Raw genomic sequence first — 24,000 nt, 5'->3', positions numbered from 1 at the left:
GCGCCCAGTGTTAGCGCCCAGTGTTAGCACCCAGTGTTAGCGCCCAGTGTTAGCGCCCAGCACCCAGTGATAGCGCCAGCACCCAGTGTTAGCGCCCAGCACCCAGTGTTAGCGCCCAGCACCCAGTGTTAGCACCCAGTGTTAGCGCCCAGCACCCAGTGTTAGCGCCCAGCACCCAGTGTTAGCGCCCAGCACCCAGTGTTAGTGCCCAGCACCCCGTGTTAGCACCCAGTGTTAGCACCCAGTGTTAGTGCCCAGCACCCAGTGTTAGCACCCAGTGTTAGCACCCAGTGTTAGCGCCCAGCACCCAGTGTTAGCACCCAGTGTTAGCACCCAGTGTTAGCGCCCAGCACCCAGTGTTAGCACCTAGCACCCAGTGTTAGTGCCCAGCACCAGTGTTAGCACCCAGTGTTAGTGCCCAGCACCCAGTGTTAGCGCCAGCACCCAGTGTTAGTGCCCAGCACCCAGTGTTAGCGCCCAGCACCCAGTGTTAGCGCCCAGCACCCCCCCACCCCCCACCCAGGGGGAAACAAGACGCTTCCTCCTGTGAAAACACTCCACTGGTTGTGCTGGTTTGTCTGTGGGGCATCTGAGTTGCTGCTATGTTTCATCCCAGTGACCAACAAGTGGGACGTGTCTAAATATTCCCGGGTTCTTCCACAGACCCATGGCCAACGCGTACCGGGAGCTTCTGAAGTGTTCTCTGGATCCAGATACAGACAGAAACATTAAATACTGGCAGGTTTTTCTTTCCTGGACGTTCTGTGTCCTGGTTTTTCCTGATCCGTCCACTCACATGCTCACCTGAGGTGGGGGCCGTCTCCCACGTCATCTCTTATCCTGGACCCAAACAGCAGTGGGAGACCACTGGGAAAAAACAGCCTTCCGCTGGCCCGTCTCGGCTCTTTCCCCCTTCACATTTCCTGACTAATGATCTTCGCCTTGATTAGTTAAGGAAGGCATAAATCATAACCCTGCAGAGGAGGAAGGGTAGCTGGGGGCAGCCTGGCTGTTCCTCAAGACTGAGCTACAGATGCAGGACACAGGAAATGGGAATCAGAGGAATGACAGTCGGTCTTTGTCTAGATGTGAGCGTCTGTCTCCGTCGGGAAATTCCTGTCAGCTTTATCCTCATTAATCCAGTCCCGCGTGTGCTCCAACATCTCATCACACTATCTTTTGCTGTCAGGACATGTTAGCATTTCCTAGCAAATAGCTGCTAAGATTCAGATACAGTGGCACCATCAAAGGTGACAGGATGGAGTGATGGACCTACAGAAGGCTGCTGGTTACTTTGGCGCCACCTGTGCTCATGTTTGTTGTATTTGAAGCAGCATCTTCTCACTTGACATTTTAATCTGTTCCTGAAGGTGGGGGGGCGGTTATTCCCTCTGTGGTCGGTGCAGAGGTTGCGTGCAGGACGTTTGCTAACACGTCTCTTTTTAGCAGCCTCTTGACAAGTAATTAACACGCTTTAGATGTGAATCACTCTCGAGTGCTCCTGACATGTAGCATCAAACGCGCCGCTGTTTGGCTATTACGAGACCTGAGCGACCAGCTCGTTTACAGCTGAAAACAGGCCAGCAGACACAGTTTAGGGAACCGTTTTAATCCCCTTCACAAATGAAGCGCTGAGCAGAAACAGTAGTTTAGTTCTTGAAACGGATGAATCCTTTTTTATTAGGAATGACGCGTTCTCGGACTCTTGTGTCTTCACACTGGAGTGGGAATAGCAGCATCAGCACCGTTGTGTTCGCTAGCAAAACCCATTATTTAGCCAATGTCGCCACCGTCAAGCTGAATTTAGAGCTAAAGAGACCATATGGTGCTGCCCTGTGCTTAATTAAGAGGATCAAAAATAGAAAATCCAAAAAATGTACCAAGAAAAGCTGTGCTGGGAAAACAAAGATAAATAATGAAATAGTGGTGTTAATATTTATGTACCGCTGTAAGATGCTGCGCCAGGTTTCAGCCTAATCAATTCCAACACCAAAATAGTTTTTTAATGACGACCAGGACCAAAATAATTTGATATTAGAAGAGCCGTAATTAGCAGTATTTAAATTTTGGAAACTATCTACTTATCTTAATGTCAAATCTGAGGTTTCCTTTGAATAAATAAAAAATGAACGAGATATTATGTCTGAATTTATAAATTCAATTAGTAAATTTTGTCTGCATATCGTTATTGAAGATATTTGCTCATTTTAGGGCTGAAGTTTAGTTTATTTAAACTTTGGTTCACTTTATCTTCAGCACAGAGGTCCCAGGGGCCCCTCTGGCCCCGTCTGGCCCCCTCTGGCCCCGTCTGGCCCTCTGGCCCCATCTGGCCCTCTGGCCCCCTCTGGCCCTCTGGCCCCGTCCGGCCCCCTCTGGCCCCCTGGACCCCTCTGGTCCTCCGGCCCCCTCTGGCCCTACGGCCCCCTCCGGCCCTCTGGCCCCGTCCGGCCCCCTCTGGCCCCGTCCGGCCCCCAGCTCTGGCGCTCTGCCCTTCACAGAGAGCAACTTTAGCTCGGACAAGGACACTCCTACACACCTGCAAGCGAAGATGACAAGAAATACATTTGACCCAATCAGCTGGCTGCTTCGAGCCAAGATAAATGCCTTAGCTATAAATCCTTGTTGTAGGGTCGATAAGTTAATTGCCTCTATCTGCACAACACTGTCTGCTATAGAAGCCTATGAGACTTATTTTACAACAGATGGATATTGTCTGCACGTGCACGTAGGAAAGGTGGTGATATGTGATGAGTAAATGAGGGCTAGAAGAGTTTTCTCTTGTCGTTACCTTCACATCCTTCTTGATGTGTTTATTTACACACATCAGATCTGGTAAAGCGCTGATTCATGCTCCTCATCTGTTCTCTCATCCGCCCCCGTGCGCTCAAAGAGAAAGTTGGAGGTCATGCAGTCGGTCGCATCGTCACCACACGCTCACACTGGTGGAGAGGAGCTTCCAAACCAGTCAGACTGGGGCGGATGGGGCTGGAGGTGGAGGGCAGAGGAACGCAGACCCAGAAAGATGCTAACGTGGCTCTAGCGTCAGATTCGGCTTTGTCGTTGACGCCACCTCGCTGTTCAAGCTGGTGCACGTGCACAGCTGACCACAGCACAGCCTCATCCACATGGAGAAGGTCAGAGATGCTGTCTAGCATAGCTGCGTCAGGAAGAGTGCACGTGTTCACCTGTACTTTTCTGTTCTATATCACACATCTTAACGGGTGTCCAGTATTTGCCTGAATCAAAACAATCCTGTTGCACAAACTGTAGCTCCCAGTTTCCCATTGAGTCGTCCATCGGTCTCCTCTAAGAACCATAATTATTATTCTACATGCAAAGTATGGATTATTAGCATACGTGTAAACACAATGATTAATCACCCGTGTGCAGCGGCACCTCCACTTTCCTTGTTGGTGATTCTCAAGGACGTAAACGGTGAAGCTGTTTGCCCTGTACACCATTGTAATGCCCCGTGACTTGTCATTGATTCATTATTCATGTTTAGGGCATTATTATTCCATTGTTAGCAGTGCTAAATGGGATCATTAGCGCCGAATATGAGAATGTGAAAAATGACAATATGGGAAAAACTGTAGAGGGTATAGTTTATAAGAAACCCCAAACAATCCCAACCATTAGCAGATAAAGAATGGTAATTTCCCCAGAAGTAATTAGGATTAGCATAATTCGATGGCGCATGAATGATGCATGGATGATTGATATGTCGATACATGCATCGTAATGAGTCCCTTATCTGCGCTCTCCGTCAGAGAGGTTCGCACATGTTGGCCTGAGGAGCCGTCTGCAGTGGTTGAGGACCCCAGCCCTTCGTTATGAAGGCTAGCATCAGCAGGAGCCTGGGATCTGCTCACACGTGACTCTCTTCCTGTCAGAGCCAGGCCAGCACACACGACATGACAGCTGGACTTCTCTTCATTCTTCATTCGCTGTGTGAGATCCTTGCAGAGTGTTTGTGCTTCAGCCACTTGTGTGCGACCGTTTTCATCGGCCGCACTCACTTCCAGCGACTTGTGACAGTTATCGATTCCACGTGGGTGCCGTCGCCGGGCCTCCACGCCACGCTTTGCTCCGTGCATCACACTTGAGAACGACTGGAGAGGGTTCAGGTTGAAGAGAGGAGCGTTGAGGCCTGTCCTCCGCTGCAGAACAACGTTCCTCCAGGAGCGTCTGAGCGAGCCGAACGGCCACCTTCAGACGTTCCTCCAGGAGCGTCTGAGCGAGCCGAACGGCCACCTTCAGACGTTCCTCCAGGAGCGTCTGAGCGAGCCGAACGGCCACGTTCAGACGTTCCTCCAGGAGCGTCTGAGCGAGCCGAACGTTCCTCCAGGAGCGTCTGAGCGAGCCGAACGTTCCTCCAGGAGCGTCTGAGCGAGCAGAACGTTCCTCCAGGAGCGTCTGAGCGAGCAGAACGTTCCTCCAGGAGCGTCTGAGCGAGCCGAACGGCCACGTTCAGACGTTCCGACGTTCCTCCAGGAGCGTCTGAGCGAGCCGAACGTTCCTCCAGGAGCGTCTGAGCGAGCCGAACTGTTTTAAGTTCGTTCCCTGATTGGATATTTGAATCAGATTTGTTGTATTTAACCAAAAATTATACGTTGATCCATTAAAATGTGTAAAACCAAAAGATGGAGCCCCAAAAAAATTAAAAATGGCAGCGGCGCCCAGCCGAAGGGACGTAAAGGCCGTTAGCCTTCATGCTAATATAAGCATCTAGATGTGATGAGCGTAGAACATCTGAGACCTGCTCAGGTGACCCCTGACCCTGAGGACTGAAGACTCTTCCAGAACCTTGTGCTGAGCTCTGATTCTCTTGAGTAACTACTGAGTGGCAGATGAGCTCGGGCACTTTTTCCCGCCTGTCTTTCTCCGGCTCCGTCCATCCAGCCGTGGGAATGTGGCTCAGCCGTCTGTCGGACCCTCAGAACGCAGGGCGGAATGTTGCACATGGAATTAGAGCTGTGTTGGAATATTAAAGAACGACGGAAAAGAGAGAACGTGAAAATTGTGATGTTTCTGAAGCATATTTGAGAAAAGATCCATGCTGTGACACTTCCTGTGAAGGTTCACACACCGGATGATGAATCCGGGACATGAGAAGCTTAAATGAGTAATGGAGAGATTTAACGGATCCACTTTGATTGAGATCCGGATTAACAGACGGTGAAAACGGCATCAGTGCCTGCTAAACTATTCCAACATTGGAAACCAACATTGCCAGAATATTGACCAGGCTGACGGAGTTGTATCTTCCCTAATGGAGCCCCCCCCCCCCCCCCCCCTTCCCAGTTCCTACTGACACCTGGATTTAAATCCAACTTTTCCAGATCACATTCCGCGGGGCTGAGGGCCTCTCTAACGGACGGCGGTGGGTCTGACACCCCCCCCCCCCCCCCCCGTTTGTCAGGTTCGGCTTCTCGCGTTACTCTCAAGGCCCCCCCCCTCCCCCAGCACAGACTCGCACCTCAGATGTCTTTGAAAGTGAGACGAGTGCACGAAGCAAAGCTCAAACAAGCGGCGGCGGGTGTGAGCGCCCAGAGGAGGTGTTTGCGTGTACGTGCACATTTCTGAGTGTTTTCTGAAGGTTCCTCCTAGGATGGGGGGGCCGCAGCAGCCCCTCCCAGCTAACCGCCATTATCCTCTCCCAATTACACTTTCCTCCTGAAACGGCGGATCAGAGGGCACCATTGACTGCTTTTAATCTGCCAGCAAATTTTAATTAACACAGACGTGACCCCCGTCCCTGATACATCCAGCAGAACGTCGGGATCACAATAACTCATAAATCACAGCCGCAGATTTCATTTGCCCGGCGTTGGTCTGGTGATGGAGGCCGGGGGCTGTTAATGTCAGGGAAAGCTGGGGACAGGGGGAGCGGACAGAAAGGCCACGTTCCACGGCCCGTAATTGCACGTTTATGTGTATGTAAGCGTGACGGAGGCTTGCAGAGGAGGAGAGGAATTGCAGCAACTGTGATACGCTGTCAACCTTTGAGAGATTTGTTACCAGGGAGAGGATTAGAAAGGCTGTGAAATGAGGCTGTTTTAATATGCCGGCTGTTGGGGAGCGTGATGGGGTTAGTCAGCATCTGTGAAATCTAACACTTGCAAGTTCAGAGCAAAAAGAGTCACTCCGCTCCTCAAGTCTTAATTGTGTTGTGTGTGTGTGTGTGTGTGTGTGTGTGTGTGTGTGCGTGTGTTCCTTTAATGGACGTTGAATGTTGGACTGTATCCATTTAATTCGAGGGGGTTGTCGACAAAACTTGCTTGATAAACTGGAAAGTTGGGCCGACGGAGACACGGCTGCATTCATCCGCGCATCATTTCCTCCCAGTCGTCGTTTGCATTCATTAATGCCTCTACTTGACGAACTATGAAAGTAATCTCAACAGCATCTTAACAGCGTTCCTCCGGCTCCTTCGCCTCTATGCTCCTCGCCGTTTGTGTTTATGTTTGTGGTAGCGTGTGTGTGTGTGTGTGTGTGTGGAGGTGGTCACGGTGCCGGAGTTTGTTATTACAAAATCGCTCATCCGTGCTACTAATTAAGATGCAACGCATCCCCTATGAACGTCAGTGTCGCTAATTATCAAACAATGTAGTGCTCAACAGATATGAGAACTGGCAGCCTCCGTAGTCGTGTTACCAACCTATTACTGCTACAATTACCGCGCCGTCACTCTCCTCGTTAGGCCTTCAGCCGCTCCTCACTAATTCTTGTCTTTTCTCCGCCGCGTCTGCAGGTTACGGCTTCGTGGATTTTGACAGTCCGGCCGCGGCCCAGAAGGCGGTGTCGTCCCTGAAGGCCACTGGGGTGCAGGCACAGATGGCCAAGGTAAGGCAGCGCCTTCAACCCGCCGCCGGCCCTCCTTCCTGCTACATTATCAGCAGCTCTTTGCTGCACGTTGAATTGCCCACAGTGGTTTAATATAATCCTTTCGACACAGTTAAAAGCTTCTGAAAGCTCCCACATACAAACTAGTTTTGTCCGTAAATGTAGTTTTATAGAGTCATTTTCCAAACTGCTGTGCTGTTAAATGACAGATTTCTTGCCAGAGATGTGCTGTAAAGATGTGAATTTGCAAAGCTTGTTATTAGTTAGCATCATGTCTGCACACATTTTGGATCCAGGCGCCGTGCGGGTGCATCATTTTCCATGGATAAAACATGTTTCCGTCATGTGAGTTGGCCCGACCGTGGCTGAAGCCTGACCGCTGCTGGCCCCGTAGCACGCCGTCTTTAGCCTGCTGAAGTGGAAGCAACTGAGAGGAGCGGTTTCAGCAGGACAAAGAGGAGCGCCGCGGAGTCAGGCTCCCGTACCTGGACTCAGCACCAGAAGGAACGCTCATTCAGCCCTGAATCGTCTTCTTTAAACATCCCTTGTTGACCTTCCAAATACTTCCCTTGCTCTCGTTATTACACCTCAATCCAGCGGTGCTAATGAAAGGCTTTAGCGTGTGTGACTGGCGCAGTTTAAGCAGCGATATTTGCTCTTCCCAGTTTTTCTTGTTGAAACATCTCGTCTCGTCTCCGCAGACGTCTGAGGCAGAGACGCCTCCTCTGGCAGACTGTCTAACACCAAAGATGAAGGCTAGAAAAGCTGAGCAGGTGAACAAAATGTCAGTAGCATTAAAGCAATGAATATGGTGATTACGATGAGGCTGGGCCCTGAGTGATTTCCTCAGGTGCAATGATTCACATTTGATCTGATCCAGAGATCTGATCCATTCGGAGCCCGAGCAGGCTCTCTGAGATGGAGGCCGGTGATGGTGCCAGCCACGATGACAGAATTGATGATAACGATGAAGGCGGCAATTATTTTGATCAAATGGGATGAGATCTGACAGCAGGAGATGATATTCCATGCGGTGCTCAGGTGTGCCATTTCTCAAATGCACCATTTGGCCGTTTCCTCACCAGTGTCCTTCTTCCAATATTTATAAGAGGGAAGGCTCTCAGAATACTGATAAGAGCCTTGCTCTTTAGCATCCTTGCTCTTTAGCATCCTTTTCTAACAGCGCGCTTTGCATTGCTCTGCTTTTCCCGGTCAATATGTTCACGAGAGAGGGCTGATGTCCCCAAACAGAAGACCTGACCTTTTTAAAAATGTGTGTGTGCTTGTCTTTGTGTTGGCGAGAGGCAAAGAGCTTCACCAAATCATCTTCAGGTAGTGTTTGTGTCTAATATTTTCTTTGTATGCACATAAATTTGTCCCAGTTGAGGGGGGCTTCAGAAGGCGGTTGCCTTCATGCGTCTCTTTAACGTCTGACGTCGGTCTCCGCATCCTCTTCACCTCCTCTTTACCTTTCCAAACTCCTCTTTCATCTGGGTTTTTGTTCTCCTTAATCACCTTTCTGTTCACAGCCACCACGTGGATAATTAGCATCTAGCGCTCCCAGGGTCTGCCTACCTGCCAAGGTGTCTCTGACACACCGGACCCCCCCCCCAGGTGCGCTGTAAGGGAGGTGTAAGTAACAGACAATGGTAACGCCACAGATGCTCTCCCCAATGAGTGGCTCATTCTCTCCCTCCCTCTGCTCCACTTTGCCACATATATCTCTCCATAACAAAGTAATAAACGGATAGCTAGTTGGAGCCAGAGGCTTTGAGCTCATTAAATAAAACTGTCACAGTAATCAAGTTGTGCCTTTTTCCACTGCCTTGACGCCATTAAAGCACTTTTATTATAGTGGCTTATTTTAAACACAGCTGCAAAAGGAGGCAAGTAAAGAGAAACGGGGGAGAAAAGGGAAGCATCAAGATTTCCTGGTCTCCCTCCGCTGTAATAACACGCTGTCTCTATCCTCTTACTCCCCTCGGAATTTGAAATAGCGAGGCAGCAGAGATGAAACATTGCCTTGCTTTTGTCTTGCCCTCCCCTGGAGACGGTGACAGCAAAAGGGAGGCGAAGAGCCGTAATTAAGACACCTAAAGGACACTTTTCCCTTGAGCCTCCGCTCCTGTCACTCACGCCGGCCGCTGGTGAGGCCACATGGGTGTTAGTGTCAGCTGAGTGGGTCCGAAACACAAGTTTAGGAGGAATTCTGGGCATCTTTCAGAGACACAAGTGTTTAGACAACTATCAAAATGAGGCGTTTGTCTATGAGATGGAGATGTTACCCTCAAGCCTCGGCCTCTTTGCCCCCCGGACTACATTTGTTCCGGTTGCTCTTCAAGCTGCGGAAACTGACACGGCGAGCAGACACCATGATAACAGGTAAACGCTCCGTCTCGCTCCGCAAATGCAGGCCTGTCAACCGGGCGCTGGCCTCCCTCAGCAGGCTACCATTTCCCCCTTGAGCCAATCAGACTGATTTATGGGAAGTTCACCCTCGATTGTGGTGTCTGTGTCAGAGAGGTAATTCCGCCTGACAGCTGCTTGCTTTCAGACAACAGCCCGTCTTTATGGAAATCATCCTTCCCAATTCTCGCTGCAGTCGGCGTCTGCTGATAACAGCCTGAATGGAAACAAAGCCGTCTAAAATTATAGGAAGCCCCCATGGCACCGCACACCGAGCTTTGAGGGTGGACGTTCTTGGGCCACAGGAAACTTACAGATCTCAAAGATCTGTAGCAAGAACTCTGCCACACTTGCTGGATATTCCTCATGTTCCTCTCTGCTGTCCTGAAGAGGTAAAACCACGCAACCAAATCAGGCCTCCCAGGGACTCGCCTCATCATTTCTATACTGTCAGATCATTTTGATGATGATCCCTCCTAAAGCGGTGTAGTTCAAGGATTGCGTGAGGCACCGTGACTCCATCAGTAACCAAGAACTGATATTTCTAAGGTTCAGCCCAGCTCCAGGCAGACAGGGAGGCGCTGCTCGCCCTTCGCTTCCCTTCACTGTGGGGAAATTATGCTAAAAGCATCATTAAAGTGCCTCCATTAAGTGAATCCCGAATGTTTAGTAACACACTTCTCGCACCAGTAGCGACCAGCGGAGGCTTCGGATAGTCGAGCGCTGTGAAACCGTCCTTCTCTCTCGCTCTATCCTTCCTCATCTATTCTCCATTTTCCTCGTCTCTCCGACTTCTGCTCGCTGAGACTTCCTGTCAGTGTAACATTTATATTCATGTGAAAGGCAACGATCCCCCTCTGGGTGGTCTGCAGTCAGTCAGCAGTCTTCTGATTATCCTCCAAAGGTGACTCCTCTGACGCCTCGGCTCCGTTGACTCCCAGGACCCCGCGGTCGGGCTCAACACGGGGTGACCTCCTGGCGATAATCAAAGGGACGGCTGACAGTGCTGTTCCAGTTGGCTGCTGACACCGGCCAGCCTAGCGAGGCCTCCCTCCCCACCGGAGCGGGTTAAAGCGGGCAGAATGCAGGCGGAGGTGCTGTTGTGAATACATTGAGCTAATTGGCCAGACTTTGGGGATGCAGGTGCTCGCTCAGCGGCATCATTCACCTTTCGGTGCGGCGTGAACAACCTTGATTGGGATGCTGCTTCCCTGACATCCACCGCCGAGTTTGCTCACAAAACATATGGTGTGTGAACAGCGAGTGTTGATGAGCGTCTGACAAGGACGTTCTCAGAGCAGCAACTTTCCGCCCACATCTCGCGTGTTCCATACTTCAAAGGAGCCAAAATGGTGGGCGCAGATAGCTACAAAATGGCATATATACAGTATATATAAATATGCAGTATATAATGGTATTATAGTGACGCCTCTCGTTAATAGTTTGATGTGTTGGTTCTCCTGAAATGATAAAGTGTTTGCTGTATTGTAAATTATTGTTTGGAGTTGATTGAAGTCGTAGCCAGATTCCAGACGGTCACATTCTGGTTATTTGTCCAGTTTTGTGACACCAGTCAGATCATTGAACGGCTCCAGTCCGGCGGCCTCCTGCGGGCGTCTCCTGGGCTCCTCCCCAACAGGACGTGTGTGTCGTGATGGGACCCCCCTCACGTGTACCATCGTCTCAGCTGGATTAGGATTTTTTTGGGGGGTTTGTTTTTCCATTTTTTCCATTTTTGTTGCTGCACATCAGGGTCCGGCCAGCTGCCAACGGCGATCTTCCTCCACTTTTGCTTTCATCTGAAATCAGGTCTGATTTCGTGCATCACTGTCAGACGCTGCGTCTGTCAGAGCTTCGACAAACAGCAGGTGTGTGATGTTGCTGTCTGGCCAAGTGGTTCCAGTTCCTGTGTGGAGTAGAAAACTGGCTTTATCTGCTTATGTCTCTAAGATTTCAAAGCCTTTGTTCTCCTCTGTTTTCGACATATCTGATAGCACAGGTGAGCAGGTCATGTAGCTCAGAGAAATAGTCCCTCAGGTCAAGGATGAGCAAGAAAAACTTCAAATTCGGCCCCAAGAATAAGAATAAAGACCAAACGTACCTGTTGAACGATCTGCAGAGCAGCGAAACTACTGGAACGATTCGGCACCTTTGCCAACGTGTGGGTTTATGCAGCGTTGTTTGTGCCCGGCGCCGCCTGGAGAAGTGAGGATTCTGAAGGGCAAAGCCAGAGCGAGCGAGACGGGCCGACCATCTGACGAGCACTGGCGCCGGAGCACCTCTGCTGGCAGCCGCCGTTTCTGCCGTCTAATTACGCTTCAATCATCCACAGGAACGCTGCGTGGAGTAAATTATTTTGCCAAGCGGGGTGGAGACGTGGCGAGACGCACCGAGCAGCGCCAGAGAGAGCAAGGATGCAGGCGCAAAGTTAAAATCAGTGAGAGAATAAGCAACAGAGGAAAGGTGAGAGAAGGGAGGGAGACGATGAAGAGGAGCCGGCGGAGGGTGCACGCGGAGGCCGTGTCGAGCACAGATCAGCCAGAGAGCCCGGCACTAACCAACGAGGTTCCCAGCCATCAGCGTTCAGACAGGGAGGGAACACGGAGAGAGCGAGGCCTTCACTCACGCTGGACATCTGTGTCCGTTCCACAGCCCAAACCGCCACCAAACATCGGCCGTCGGCGTGTGGGGGCAAAACTTCAATATTGCGCTCGCGTCCTAACACTCGCAATCTGTCACTGGACTGTTTTTTTTTAGGTTTTTATTGCTTTCTGCTGCAGCTCAGGGAAAAAGCATCTAATTACAGTGGAATTTGGAACAGGATCGTGTGTGAATCATCTCTGTTCTCTTCCCAAACTGCCCCAAAGTGACCTTGTGTCTAAACAGTTGACAAAAAAAGAGAGAAACCGCGCAGGCCTGCATTTTCAGGACATTCAATGCTGCCGCGCTTGCTTTGAAGTGAACACAAATATGGCTTTTTCAGGTTGGGTAATGGCCGCAGTGTGCAGTTATTAGAATCTCTTTGATGTGGCAACTGTGCCAACCTGCTAGCTGTCTCTGAATTGATCTGGCTCAATTAGCGGGTCCGTGGAGACGATGTTCAAAGGCGCAGGCTGCCACACACAACGCCGCCATGCGTGGACCAGGTGAAGAGCTTTGCATTCATTTACTCAGTAGAAAACCTGCGAATAGACGTCAGGGTTGGATAATCAATGACGCCGCTTTGATCGAGAAGGTTGAGTGCTATTTTTAACCTAAACGAGGTCAGATTCTGCTGTAAGGAGATTAAATCAAAGATACATCTCATTATGATGCTCTTTTTCTTTCATCTCCATCGTATGTTGATTCTTTCTTCAGCCATTTACCAGCTGTAGATTTGTGATTTAGTTGTGGATTCTAACAGTTGGAAGGTTAACTCAATGCACGTGTCCATATGTTAAGAGTCATCCTGAGGATGTTAATAAAGAAAGCAGTAGAGTCTCGAGGATCCTTCCGCACTATTCATCCTGTTTCCCAGGAAGATTCAAACAAACCCTGTTTAAATATTGGACTGGTGCTCACCTCCACTCGGGAAAGCATTAAACATCTTTAGTGGAGGGTTAGGGTGCCACCGCATATGCACACAGAGAGGTGGCTGCAGATCCTGAGGGGGGGGGGCTGGGATGTTAGCTGTGCTTATTCAACCACCAACTGCTTTAGCTAACGTCTGTGAGAGAGCTGCAGGTGAAAACTGTTCATCCCAAAGGAGAAATGATTCCTGTCTCAGAAAACTGCTGTCAGACGTGAATCCAACATCCACATGGATGCAAAGGTTGTCCAGATCTGACGTGAGCGTGCATGTACCTGGGCGTGAGCGTGCACGTACCTGGGCGTGAGCGTGCACGTACCTGGGCGTGAGCGTGCACGTACCTGGGCGTGAGCGTGCATCGTCTCTCCTGCCCAGGCTTTTGTCTGCTTCTCCGGCTGGAAGGGTCTGGAGGCCTTTGAGACGGATAAACGGAGACCGGAAGTGAATGAAATAGGAATGTTGTATGGAAACATGACTGGGCCAAGAGGGTTTGGGGTTGGTATCAGATCTGAATTCAATCACTCCAGCTACATGTCACAGATAATCTGAAGGGGGGAAAATGCTTTTCTGACCTTTTCTCTCCGCTGAGAACCGCCTGCGAGCCACTGTCTCAGGGTCAGGCTGGTTTATCTGAGCTCAGGAGGTTTGAGGAGCTCCGGCCCTGTGGGGCTGCCGTGGCCGTTCCATTTCTGGGCACATGAGAAGCAGCGGATGCAGGGACGGACACAGCGAGCTTACGGGGTTGAGCGGAGGATCATTTTCCTTGACTGTTTATTTTCTCCAGGGTGCACGTGGAATAAGAGCTGGTCAGCAGTGCTGAGGGGGGGGTGCAGGGCACGCGGGTGCCTGGGCTCCCTCTGAGGTGATTTCACATCATTGCCTCTCAGAACGGAAGCATCAGCACATTCCCAAAACACGGCCAAGCAGCTCGGCGGCTTGTTGCTGGTACGTGTGAACCGTGAGGGCAGAACCACGCGGATCGCCGCGGCTTCTCACAGCGTCGTTTCCTTTCAGCTGTTTGGATTTTTTTTGTCAGTTTATTTCTGCCCATCTTCAGAAAAAAGGCTGTTATGCAAATAAAGCTCTTTTTTCTTCCTCCCGCAGCTTTATTTATATCAGCTGTAATCTAGAAGCCACTGCGGGTGTCAATATTGTGTCTGCTTGTGTTGTGATGTGTGTTGTGCCGCTGCGTCTCTTTCTGATGCCCCTGTTCTCCATCCGCCTTTGTTATGTCTGTCTCTGCTTCCCATTCCTCCTCTCCGGCTTCGGAACGCCGGTGTTCTGTCTCCTTCGCTTACGGTGCGTGTGATGTTTGGCCCGTTGTGCTGCTTCCACTTTGCTGGTGGTGTCACGTCATTGTTTTCCTCATTATCTCCGTATTCTCCCTGGCATTTTAGTGTTGAGGCCGTGTTCTCTCGGGGTTATCTCGCCGCCATCTCCGCTTTTATCTTTGTCTATATGTTATCGTATGTCGCAATCGAGTCGGCGACCTTTCCCTCTGACAGCGTCGTAAACTGCTCCGAGGAATGTGTTGGCGCTCCCTTTTATTTATTTGTTAGTTTATTTAAGTTCTATCATCAGGAACAACTGTGGATTTGTGGCATGATTTTCCAGGATTGATTTCCATGATGTTCCTTTGTCCCGTGTGGATCTTTTCCAGATTTTGTCTTTTTTTTCCCAGATTTTCCATCGCTATCAAACCCGTTTTGCCCTGAAAAATTGTCACTGCCTGTGACTTCAGTTTCTGTGCAACATTTGTGTGTGTCTGTGTTTACACGGCTTCAAATCAGTGTTGGAACATTTGCTTTGGCGCATCGTGGGATTCCGAGCAGATGGTTGTCTCCTTCCAGAGGGCTGTGACAGCTGAAGAAAGTTAGAAGTGAGCGCACAAGTCATGATAGCAAAGCAGGAAGAGCCGGGGAGGTGATTACATCCCACCTCTGCAGAGGGAGCATCCGTCCGCATCCTTCCCTCCACTCGGAATGTGACATAAACGCCTCCCAGGCTCATTTACAGAGCGGCACGCACTCCTAACTAATTCATTTTGAAGTTCGCAGTCAAACAGAATCAGCTCTTTGCGTCTAAACAGGGAAATATAAGTGGAAAATTCTCTTCAAACATGCTCTCAAGGCTGGTTGAACTGGAGCCTGCTAATGAAATCCTCCTTTAGTTCCTCCTTTTATGTGCAGGATCACTTTGACATTTGATCTTGTTTTGATATGTTTTGAACCTGATAACCGAGCCGACGGCTCCGTGACTTCTGCTGCTCGGCAGGAAAAAACCTTGAGTGAAATCTTCTGTGCTAAACGTTTCTGAAGAAATTAAAAAACCCCGTCTTTAAACGTAACTTTCTAAATGGGCTTCCCAGACCTGCGTGCATATTTCACATTAAGGTCCAGTAACGGAATACTGTTGGGAAAAATCACGGTCCTTTTCTCTGGAAAAGTAATCTGTCCGGAAAAGAGTTTGAGGAGCCTCTCTAAGTGTTATTTTTACCATCCAGTTCACTTATTGTTTTCATTTCATGGCTCTGTAGAAATTCCAGCGAGGGAAAGTTCACCCGAAATATTACAATTTAGCGACCAAAGTTGTAAATCATGGTTTCAGTTTCTGTGCTCAACTGGTGACACGAGACATTTTCCCAGGTTTAATAGAGCGGTGAGAAGTAGTCAGCTGCTGATCCAGTTCTCCACCACTAAAACAATACCTCTCTCGATATGTTACCGTTGATATAATATAGACATAATCTGACTGTGGCTTTACGTTTCTAATAATAATCGTCAGATGTTGCATTTAAAGACCCCCCGGTAAACATCTGGAACCACACGATACTCTCACTCCTCTAGTTTATAAAGGAGGCTGTGATCCTGCAGTTTCATCTCTGTCCTATTGTCCATAAATGCCCGTCCTCCTCTTATGTTTACAGTCGGAATGTATGGAGGGCCCTTCTGGATTTACACAATGGTTGTCCACGTCCATATCAAAGAGAACGACATGTTTTTGTCTCTTGGTTTACAGTGTTGTATAGTTTATAGCAGGCTTTATCTCCCTTGATATGTCAGTTTTGTTCCCCGTGGAAGCTGTCACAGTCCCTCCAAAGCTGACAGCCAGACTTTTCTGTTGTTGTTTTTGTTGTTGCATCAAATGAGCGGAGAGGACAGACGAAGCCAAAGTGGGGGGAGGGGAGGGGAGGGGAGGGGATGGGAGGAACCAGGGGAAGTAGAGATGTGACTCCAATCAAATTATTGGCCAATCAAGTCATAACGTGAGTAATTCAAGGCTTACATCGACGGCCCTAATCTGATTGCTCATGCATTAGGGGCTCGGAGCAGCTCTCTCGGGTGGGGGGGCTGGGTGGGGGGGCTGGGGGATGAGATGCTTTTAGATGGGAGGCATTTTACCTTTGGTGGGAGGGTGTTTGTAGGCGGTGAACGAAAGCTGATTTGTTGGGGCTGTTGAAGCGGAGCCGGCCTCGACGGTACGTTGGGAGGGAGGCTTCTCCTGCCAGCCTGGTGCCATCTGTGGCAGTGCCGTTCTCCAATGGGGAACTCTTTCATTGGTCCAATTACAGAAGCAGAAGATTAGCGTAATGTTTCCTGGATTTTCTGGCCTCGTCTCATACATGTAGTTTGTCGGTCTGCAACAAAAACCCGAAAAGTTCAAATCCTATTGTTTTCCCCCGTTACACACCCGCAGCATTTATGGTTCTGCATTCATCTAAAACCTCCCCAATCATCTCCTTTTAAGTGCTCTGGAGACACTGCAGGAGTTTCACTGGCCCACAGAACCTGGTATTTCTTGGGGAAACATCAGCTCTTGTCCAGCCACCAGATGGACGGCTCTCCACCTCAAGTGTGGGCTCACTGCCTTCTGACTGGTCTGGAGTGCTAAAGCCTGTTATCTTCACCTTCCTGAGCCAAAACAAACCAAAAAGTCTCCATGTTGAGTTCCCCCCAGTAATTCAGCCATATCCATGTTTATGAGTTTATCTTTATTCAAAAAAGACAAAAAGCCTTCTGATTGTGTTCCCACAGTCCTCGTCCCTCCTCAGCACGATTCTACCACCACTGACCGACTAAAGCCAGTCTCACCAGTACGGCATCAGCTGAACAAACGTAATGAGCTTAAGCACAGCGCATCCACCAACTGAGGACAAACATCCTCCTCTAATAACGCTTGTCAAGTGGAGCAGAAGTGACAGGTTTGACAGTGTTCTTGGTTAACACAACAACCTGTGCATGACCTCATCATGGAAAACATCTGGCCCGTCCTCCAGCAGGCTGCAAGCAAGGCTGCACGTATCAAACGAGGTGCCAATCAAAAATGAGCTCATGGAGAAGAAGCTTTCTTGAATGTCTACATCTATAGCATGTTAGCAGCGAGCTGTTTAAGGGTGGCTAACTCTGACTTAGATTATTAATATTATACGTTATTTATATAGCTGAGAACAATATTGAGAGAACAACACGACATCCATTAACAAAGAAGAGATATGATTGTTTAATACATCCCAACAGAACCCAGGAGATGGTGTGTGGATTTGGTGTGTGGTACTGAGCCAAACTTGACTGTAGGATGTATTTTCATTCGATCCTGTATGTTAAAAGCAAGAAATGTGGCAGGAGACAGGAGATCTGAACTTCTTTTCATTGTACTGAGCCATGTTTTACATTCTGAATAAGATCTGTAATTATTCAAGGTTTCTAGGAGCATAAAGGATGGATGTCATGTGAGGAGCTGCTGTGTATCAATGTGGTGAATCATTATGTAAAGATCATCTGCTACATTAATGGTGATATATCACAGTTAATGTGTTTCCCAGTTTGTTGCTTGGAAACCAGTTAAACTAGGCGGATCGTATAATCCAAGAGTTGGTGCCCACCAACGCAACATCAATTAGGCTCAAATGAAAGGTGGATTAGTCTTTAAGGGGGGGGGGGGGGGGACAGTGTCCTTCCCCATGAGTGAGAATAGACAGGAAGAATCCAGCCACAGAAGCTTTTTACCTCATATATATGCTACAGACGCACTATATCCAAGCCCCCCCTGTCAGACACAGCATGGGGAATAGCACTGACTGTTTCACAGTTTGTGGAGACAAGAGGGAGGAAGAGACGCTGTCGGCTGCTGTTCGCTCTGCTCACTCTTGTCCTTTTCTTCTCCTCTTGTTATTCCACAAAGGTCTGTTTAATACATAAGGCTCCAAATGCTATTGCAGCTCCTCTGCCCAGGTTTTATGTAGGATTTCTCAGGATTTCAGCATCAAGCAGGTTGTTTGTAAAAAATCTGTTCTCATCTGCACTTTTGTAGAATTTCAAGGCTGTTTTGATGCAAATGAAGCAGACCCCCCCCCCCCCCTATTGTTGTGGCGACTGATTGAATCAGCACTGGCATGCCACCATGGCATCCTCCACTCTGGGAAGATAGACTGTGCTGATGTAGAATGAGCACAGATGGAGGGACCCCCTGTTGCCCTAGACGTACAGAACGTTGCACATGCCTGGGGGAAATAACTGACGAGGAGTCATCTGTTCACATCAGCCAGCGAGGAAAACCAGGAACAGCACTGCAATAATAAACCTGTGCTTATATTTAGCGTGCATGCATTATGTGGCCATTGAAATGGCTGAGGCAGATGCAGCCTGTGGTTTACTGGATGTGGAGCAGGCAGGCAAGTAAGAAAATGTGTTTAGAATAGCTGTGAACATGCACGTCCCAGCAGGGGCCTGAGCCCTCTTTCTTTGTAGCCACTTCCGCTACCGTCGCTAAATGGGCAGATGGTGTGAGCTCTCAGGGATCTCCTTGACCAGGTAAAAACTCACCAATCAAACCATTAGTGTCCTTCCCACAGCTTCGGCTCAAACCAGCAGGATTTCTGGAATAGTGCACGTGAGGCGGGTGCATGGCGATGGTTGTGTCCGTGCTATGCTAATCCACACAGCCTATAGCCTCTGGGCTGCCCTAGCCAAAACGGTGGTTATAGAGTTGTGTGTGTGTGTGTGCGCGCGTGTGTGTCTTTGCACAGTTGTTTCATGTTGAGTATTTGATTTTCTCGGGCAGACAGTCAGCGCTGAGGTTGGCCATAGATGTATGAATAATGTGAATAATACCACTGTCTTTCTATAAATTTAGCATCTACATTTTGATTTGTCACTGTTACAAATGTGTGGTGCATTAAACTGCACTTTGAGCTTGAACGTGTTTTCCAAATCAGTTCTGGACATCAAACTGCAGCCATTTGCTAATTTATTTATCTGTGTTAATATACTTATGAGCATAAACTGCTGTTTCCTTAATGATTTCCGCCCTCAGCTGCTTCCTATGAGACACAAAGCAGCTTCTCCTCCCTTTCACTTGCTCTCACGCTCTTTCGCTCTCCCACTGCATTAATGGATGCAAATGGAGGCGTGTGCAGGGGAAAGAGTTGACATTTATGCCTCTGATTAGAACACACAGCCCCAACACTTTGTAATTGATTGCAGCCGTGGACAGCACACACTCACTCGCACCCTCGTTTAAAGGCCTGTGTGTGTGTGTGTGTGTGTTTAATAGATGCTTTCCTACAGGTTATTGCATACAACTCTGGCTAAAATGACTAAAATAGTCTATCTGCTTCCTTTGGATCGATGCCCAGGGATGACCTGTGACCTCAGGTGAGGAGTGGGGGGATTCCCTGAAGGATCAAAGTTATCTGAAGGTGATAAGAACGTGGGGATGAAGCAGATGAGCGGGAGCCGATCTGTCTTTGGACATAACAAAACGAATGGGCGATATGTTGTATGTGATATATATTAACTGGATTTGCTGAACCAGTTTGGTCTCCATGTCTGAGCCTTTTCTCAGTGTGGTTTTAATTTGAGTGTGGTTTTAGTTGGTGATACACCATTTCCCGACTACATGTGCTCATCTGTGTTCACACGTTCTTCTGTATGAGAGCAGCTGCAGGACAGTGTTGCAGGGCTGTGCACAGTCATTAGCGTTGTTGTCACCAGGGAGGGTTGTGTGTGTGGAAGAGCCATTAAACACACTGCAGGACAAACACCGAGGCTCCGCTCTGTTCTGCTGACGGCTTCTCCTCCGGTAACACACACCAAAAACTCTTGGTTTGGCAACTGAAGGACCACATTCAGAAGCAACGAAATATCACGTTTCATATCGTAGGAACAGTCTGTGTGTGAAATCAAATAACATTAGCAGGAAAATGATGCATCATGACGACACTTAGAGACCAAAAGCATGATAAAGTTCTTTAAATTAATGACTCTTGGCACACTCCTCCAGAGTTCCACACCATGCCATACACATTTTCAGGGGGTGCCGGTGCATAATTACTGCATAATGAAGGGCGCTCAACTTCATCCCTGCTAATTTCCAGACACACTTCCAGTTACACCACGACATCCACAGGCAGGCACCCAGAGGTTCAGCGGGGGTGTAAAATTATGCCGCGTTAGCTGGCTTGCAGTGTTTGTGCTAATGAAGCTCTGCGTCCACATAGGCTGATAATTTGCTGACGATACTTCTGTCACAGAGGTCTGAAGCACCGTTGGAATGCTGAAGCATGTGGAGGTGTTTTCTCCTCTATTTAAAGTTCTCGTTACCTCTGGTTGTAGGATGTCGGCTAATCCAGTGATTCTCCGATTGACCGAAGCGGTTCATTTTTATTTCACAACAAATCTTCGACTGACGTGTAACCTGCAGATTGGTCGGATGGAAAATGTTTTTGTAGACGGGCCCCGAGCGTCGCTCTGGGTTCCTCACCGACACCGACCGATGTCTGACCTGTTACCGCCTGACCTGCTGCTACCCAACACAATAAAGTCTGACTTAAAGCCCAAATATTTCCTGAATTATTTAAATGAGGACTGAGAGAAATTAATTCATGACACTCCGGTGCAAATCTGTTAAGCTTCTGTGTTGGTTTGGGTTCATTTCTCAGTAGAAATGAGCTTCAGCGCCGCCACCCTCCCTTAGTCGCGCTCTTAATTTCATAAGTCTCGTTTTCCTGTTTGTTGCTCTGTTGCTCGACATCGCAAAGTCGTTGATATGCAACTTGTGCCCCTGTAGAAGCTGTGTTTTGCCACATAGAACATCACACACACACACTTCTGCGGTGAGGAGACATCCCCCCCCCCACAGAGACACAGCGCCTGCATGTCCCCTCTCCCACACAGGCAGCAGTAATTAGTGCCCCCAGGACTCTGACAGGCTCTCTTTGACAAGCAGAAAGGGCAGGGTGACATTTTTGGTCAGTAGCATTCTGCAGTCGCCGTGCTGCATACTTCACAAAATTACCACAGGGGTTGGAAGTTTAATTCCCTCGGCCCAGGCCGCGCTGATAGCGCCTTCAACCGTTCTCAGACAACACTGCGCTGGAAGAGGCGCTGGCAGAGGCCAACGTTTCCTGTGGGACGGAGGCACCTCATCCTCCACCTTTAGACCTCGGCTGCCTTGGGAGACTTAAGCCTCATCTATAGAAGATAAATTCTCCCTCCAAATGATCAGAAACTGTGGCGGTTCGTCTCCTGTAGGTTATGAATTTTGCTGTCTGGGTGGGGCAGGGTGGGAAGCCAAACCTGTCCGGAGATAACAGCCCTGAGGTTCATCTCAAGAGCAAGAGAGGTTTGGAAGGAAAAGAGAACTATCAGAGGCTTGTATGAAACCAGACAGATGTTTAAACGGGGATTATTTATTCAAAGAAAAGGCAGCGGCTCCCACTGCTGCTGTTGGGACCTCTGGAATGACGGTGGAATACGGCTCCTGGAGCGACCCCGGCTGCCTTAAACACACCTCACTGCCGGGGCCGTACGCAGCAGCCTCCTGCTGTTCCAGCTCAGCTATGATGGCTGTCACTTCAGATTTATTCTCATAACAACTTTGATGGATGAGCCAAGATCATGACTAACTGGCGGTGCACTTTACTCCCCAGCCCCGTGACCTCATCAGCAGCACGCTGGCAGGGTCCTGACTTTCCGTCATGCCCAACCAATTATTGGGCCTCCGGGCCGATGCCATGTTGCCGGGCCCTTGGCTGCTACTAATTCTTCTCTGTTGCCTGTCTAGATTTTGTGTCGCTCAATGTTCTATCACAAAGATTGCTTCAATTTAAAAAAAACAGGATTCTATTTTGAAGATGTGACATGTGGTTATTGGCTGCACTTTAAACTCAGTAATTCTAAAAGCTAAATGAAGAAGCCAGAAGAGATGTGCAGCAGGCAGTATTTCCCCTTTCTGGGGGCCCCTCAGATAGCAGCATGTGATTACAGCTCTGCATTAGGGTGCCAGTTAACAGGTCCTCCAGCCTTCAGTAATAACACCTTATTTATATAGCTGAGAACAATATTGAGAGTTCTCTCCTTTTAATTCGGTGTGTGAAGATGTCTGAACGTGGTGTCAAGCTCCCAGCGTTACCCAGTGCTCCCAGGCTCTCCTGCTTTTTAAAGACCTCTTTTTCAGATTCTGCTGATTTATTCAAGGTTTCTTCTCAGCGTCCTGCTTCACCTTTCTTACCCTTAATTACCACGCCTTTACAGCTGCGCGGGTGCGTGCGTGCGTGCACGTGTGAGTGCGTGAGCTGCAGTGGGAGGAAGGCATCACATCACAGGGCTGCTGACCTTGTCTTGCATTTCCCTGCATCCACACTGCAGCACAACTCACCCTCATCTGCTTCATTTTCTTATTGCCAGACCGATGTATTTTAATCCCTCCTGAATCGGGTCCTGAATCGGGTGCTTCTCTCTATCCTGGACGGACGGACGGACGGTCAGAGCGACTTAGCAATGGCAGATTTAAGGCCAGCGTGTCTGTGGTGTCTCCCAGTGAAATGTGACTGTACCACTTTAACTGGAGCCAGAGTGAAGTAAACACAGGGAAACCAGATGGTCCCTGCTCCCAGCTCTGCCAGTGGCAGCCAGGAAATGATCTGCTCAAGTAGGCAGAAATGATTCACATGCAGTGTGTGAGCCTGAGATTTGCATCTACTGTATATCAGGGATGTTATAAAAGTCAGATAGGCAAAGGATTGATGGTGTCGATATTATATAGACTCCAAAAATAAATGTTTCTCCAATGCCAGGATATTCATCGTTGGAGGGGTTTGCGTGTCAGCCTGTTAAAAGCTGTACGAGCCTGAACGCGTGTTTATGTAGGAAAAAGCTCGTTTCTCCTCGGCTTGCCATTCCTCACGCTCAATCCTGCCCCATTAAACTCATTTGTACAGTATTTGCTTCCGCACTGTATTAAAGTGGCGTATAATGCAAAGCAGCGACCCCCCCCCCCCTCCCCCAGGGGCACCAGAGAGGTTGAGGGGAGGCGTGTCCTGAAAAACATATATCGCAGCCGCCATAACTATAAACAACCTCGCTGCCTGGACGCCATTTTGGCTCTGGCAGTGGTGTTTTTCATCCACACCTTCTGCCACACAGCGTAATCAAATCCTGGCCTCCTCCTACACAGGACGCCAGCCCCCCCCCCCCCGAGCCACAGGAGATTTGTAGACTCATCATGTTTTGGTTGAAGCAGGTTCTATATACCCACCGCTGGAGGGGAGGCGAATTGGATGTGGATGGAAGGAGATGGTGTAGATGGTGAGAAGTTATTAAATGCAACCCCAGCACTTTTGAATACCCTTGTTTATTTTACACAAATCCCAGAGTGGGGGGGCACCTGCCAAGGTGATCGATTTGCTGGATTTCTCTATCAGGAAAGTAACAAGTGTTGCCGGGTTTTTGATTACTTTGCTTTCTAACTACAACTTTTGTAATATTTGCCACCAGACGCCACCTACCGCATATTCAGGAAAACGCAGCACGCTGGTGGCGGCGTGGGGAAGAGTCGCCGCCCCAGACTGATGCTCCAGGGCCGAGGCGGCGAGCAGAAATAAATCCAAGTTTTTTTTGTGTGTCGCTGAGCACAAACACCACTTGTGCACGTGTGACGTCCAGGTGTGGAACATATCCTGCCGTGGTGACTCCTGCTGTGCGGGCGGCGTGCGGGCGGCGTGCGTGTGCAGCGGACTTCGCTGTGGCGGAGAGAACCAACCTGGCGGCGCCGCTCGTTCTCTGGTTCCCTGACATATGCAGCTTGTTTACAGTGACACACGCCAAACCTCCTCAAAAGCCTTCAGCATGTCGTTAAATCTCTCCCAACAGGAACTCCCCCCCCCCCCCCCCCCCCCCCCC

At 49.2% G+C, this 24,000-nt stretch overlaps 1 protein-coding gene across 1 annotated transcript in view; it reads left to right on the top strand.

Annotated features, from left to right (window-relative positions):
• The window catches only part of rbms3 (RNA binding motif, single stranded interacting protein), a 174,224-nt gene that overhangs the window by 41,037 nt on the left and 109,187 nt on the right, over window positions 1-24,000 (top strand). The window contains exon 4 of the mRNA XM_029844690.1: window positions 6,755-6,846. Coding sequence (XP_029700550.1) covers window positions 6,755-6,846 — 92 coding nt within the window. The remainder of the gene's footprint in view (window positions 1-6,754; window positions 6,847-24,000) is intronic.

Source organism: Takifugu rubripes, chromosome 12, assembly GCF_901000725.2.
Source record: "Takifugu rubripes chromosome 12, fTakRub1.2, whole genome shotgun sequence".
Classification (NCBI taxonomy): Eukaryota; Metazoa; Chordata; class Actinopteri; order Tetraodontiformes; family Tetraodontidae; genus Takifugu; species Takifugu rubripes.
Note: the sequence above shows the minus strand (reverse complement) of the source record. Positions and strands in the feature narration are given on the sequence as shown.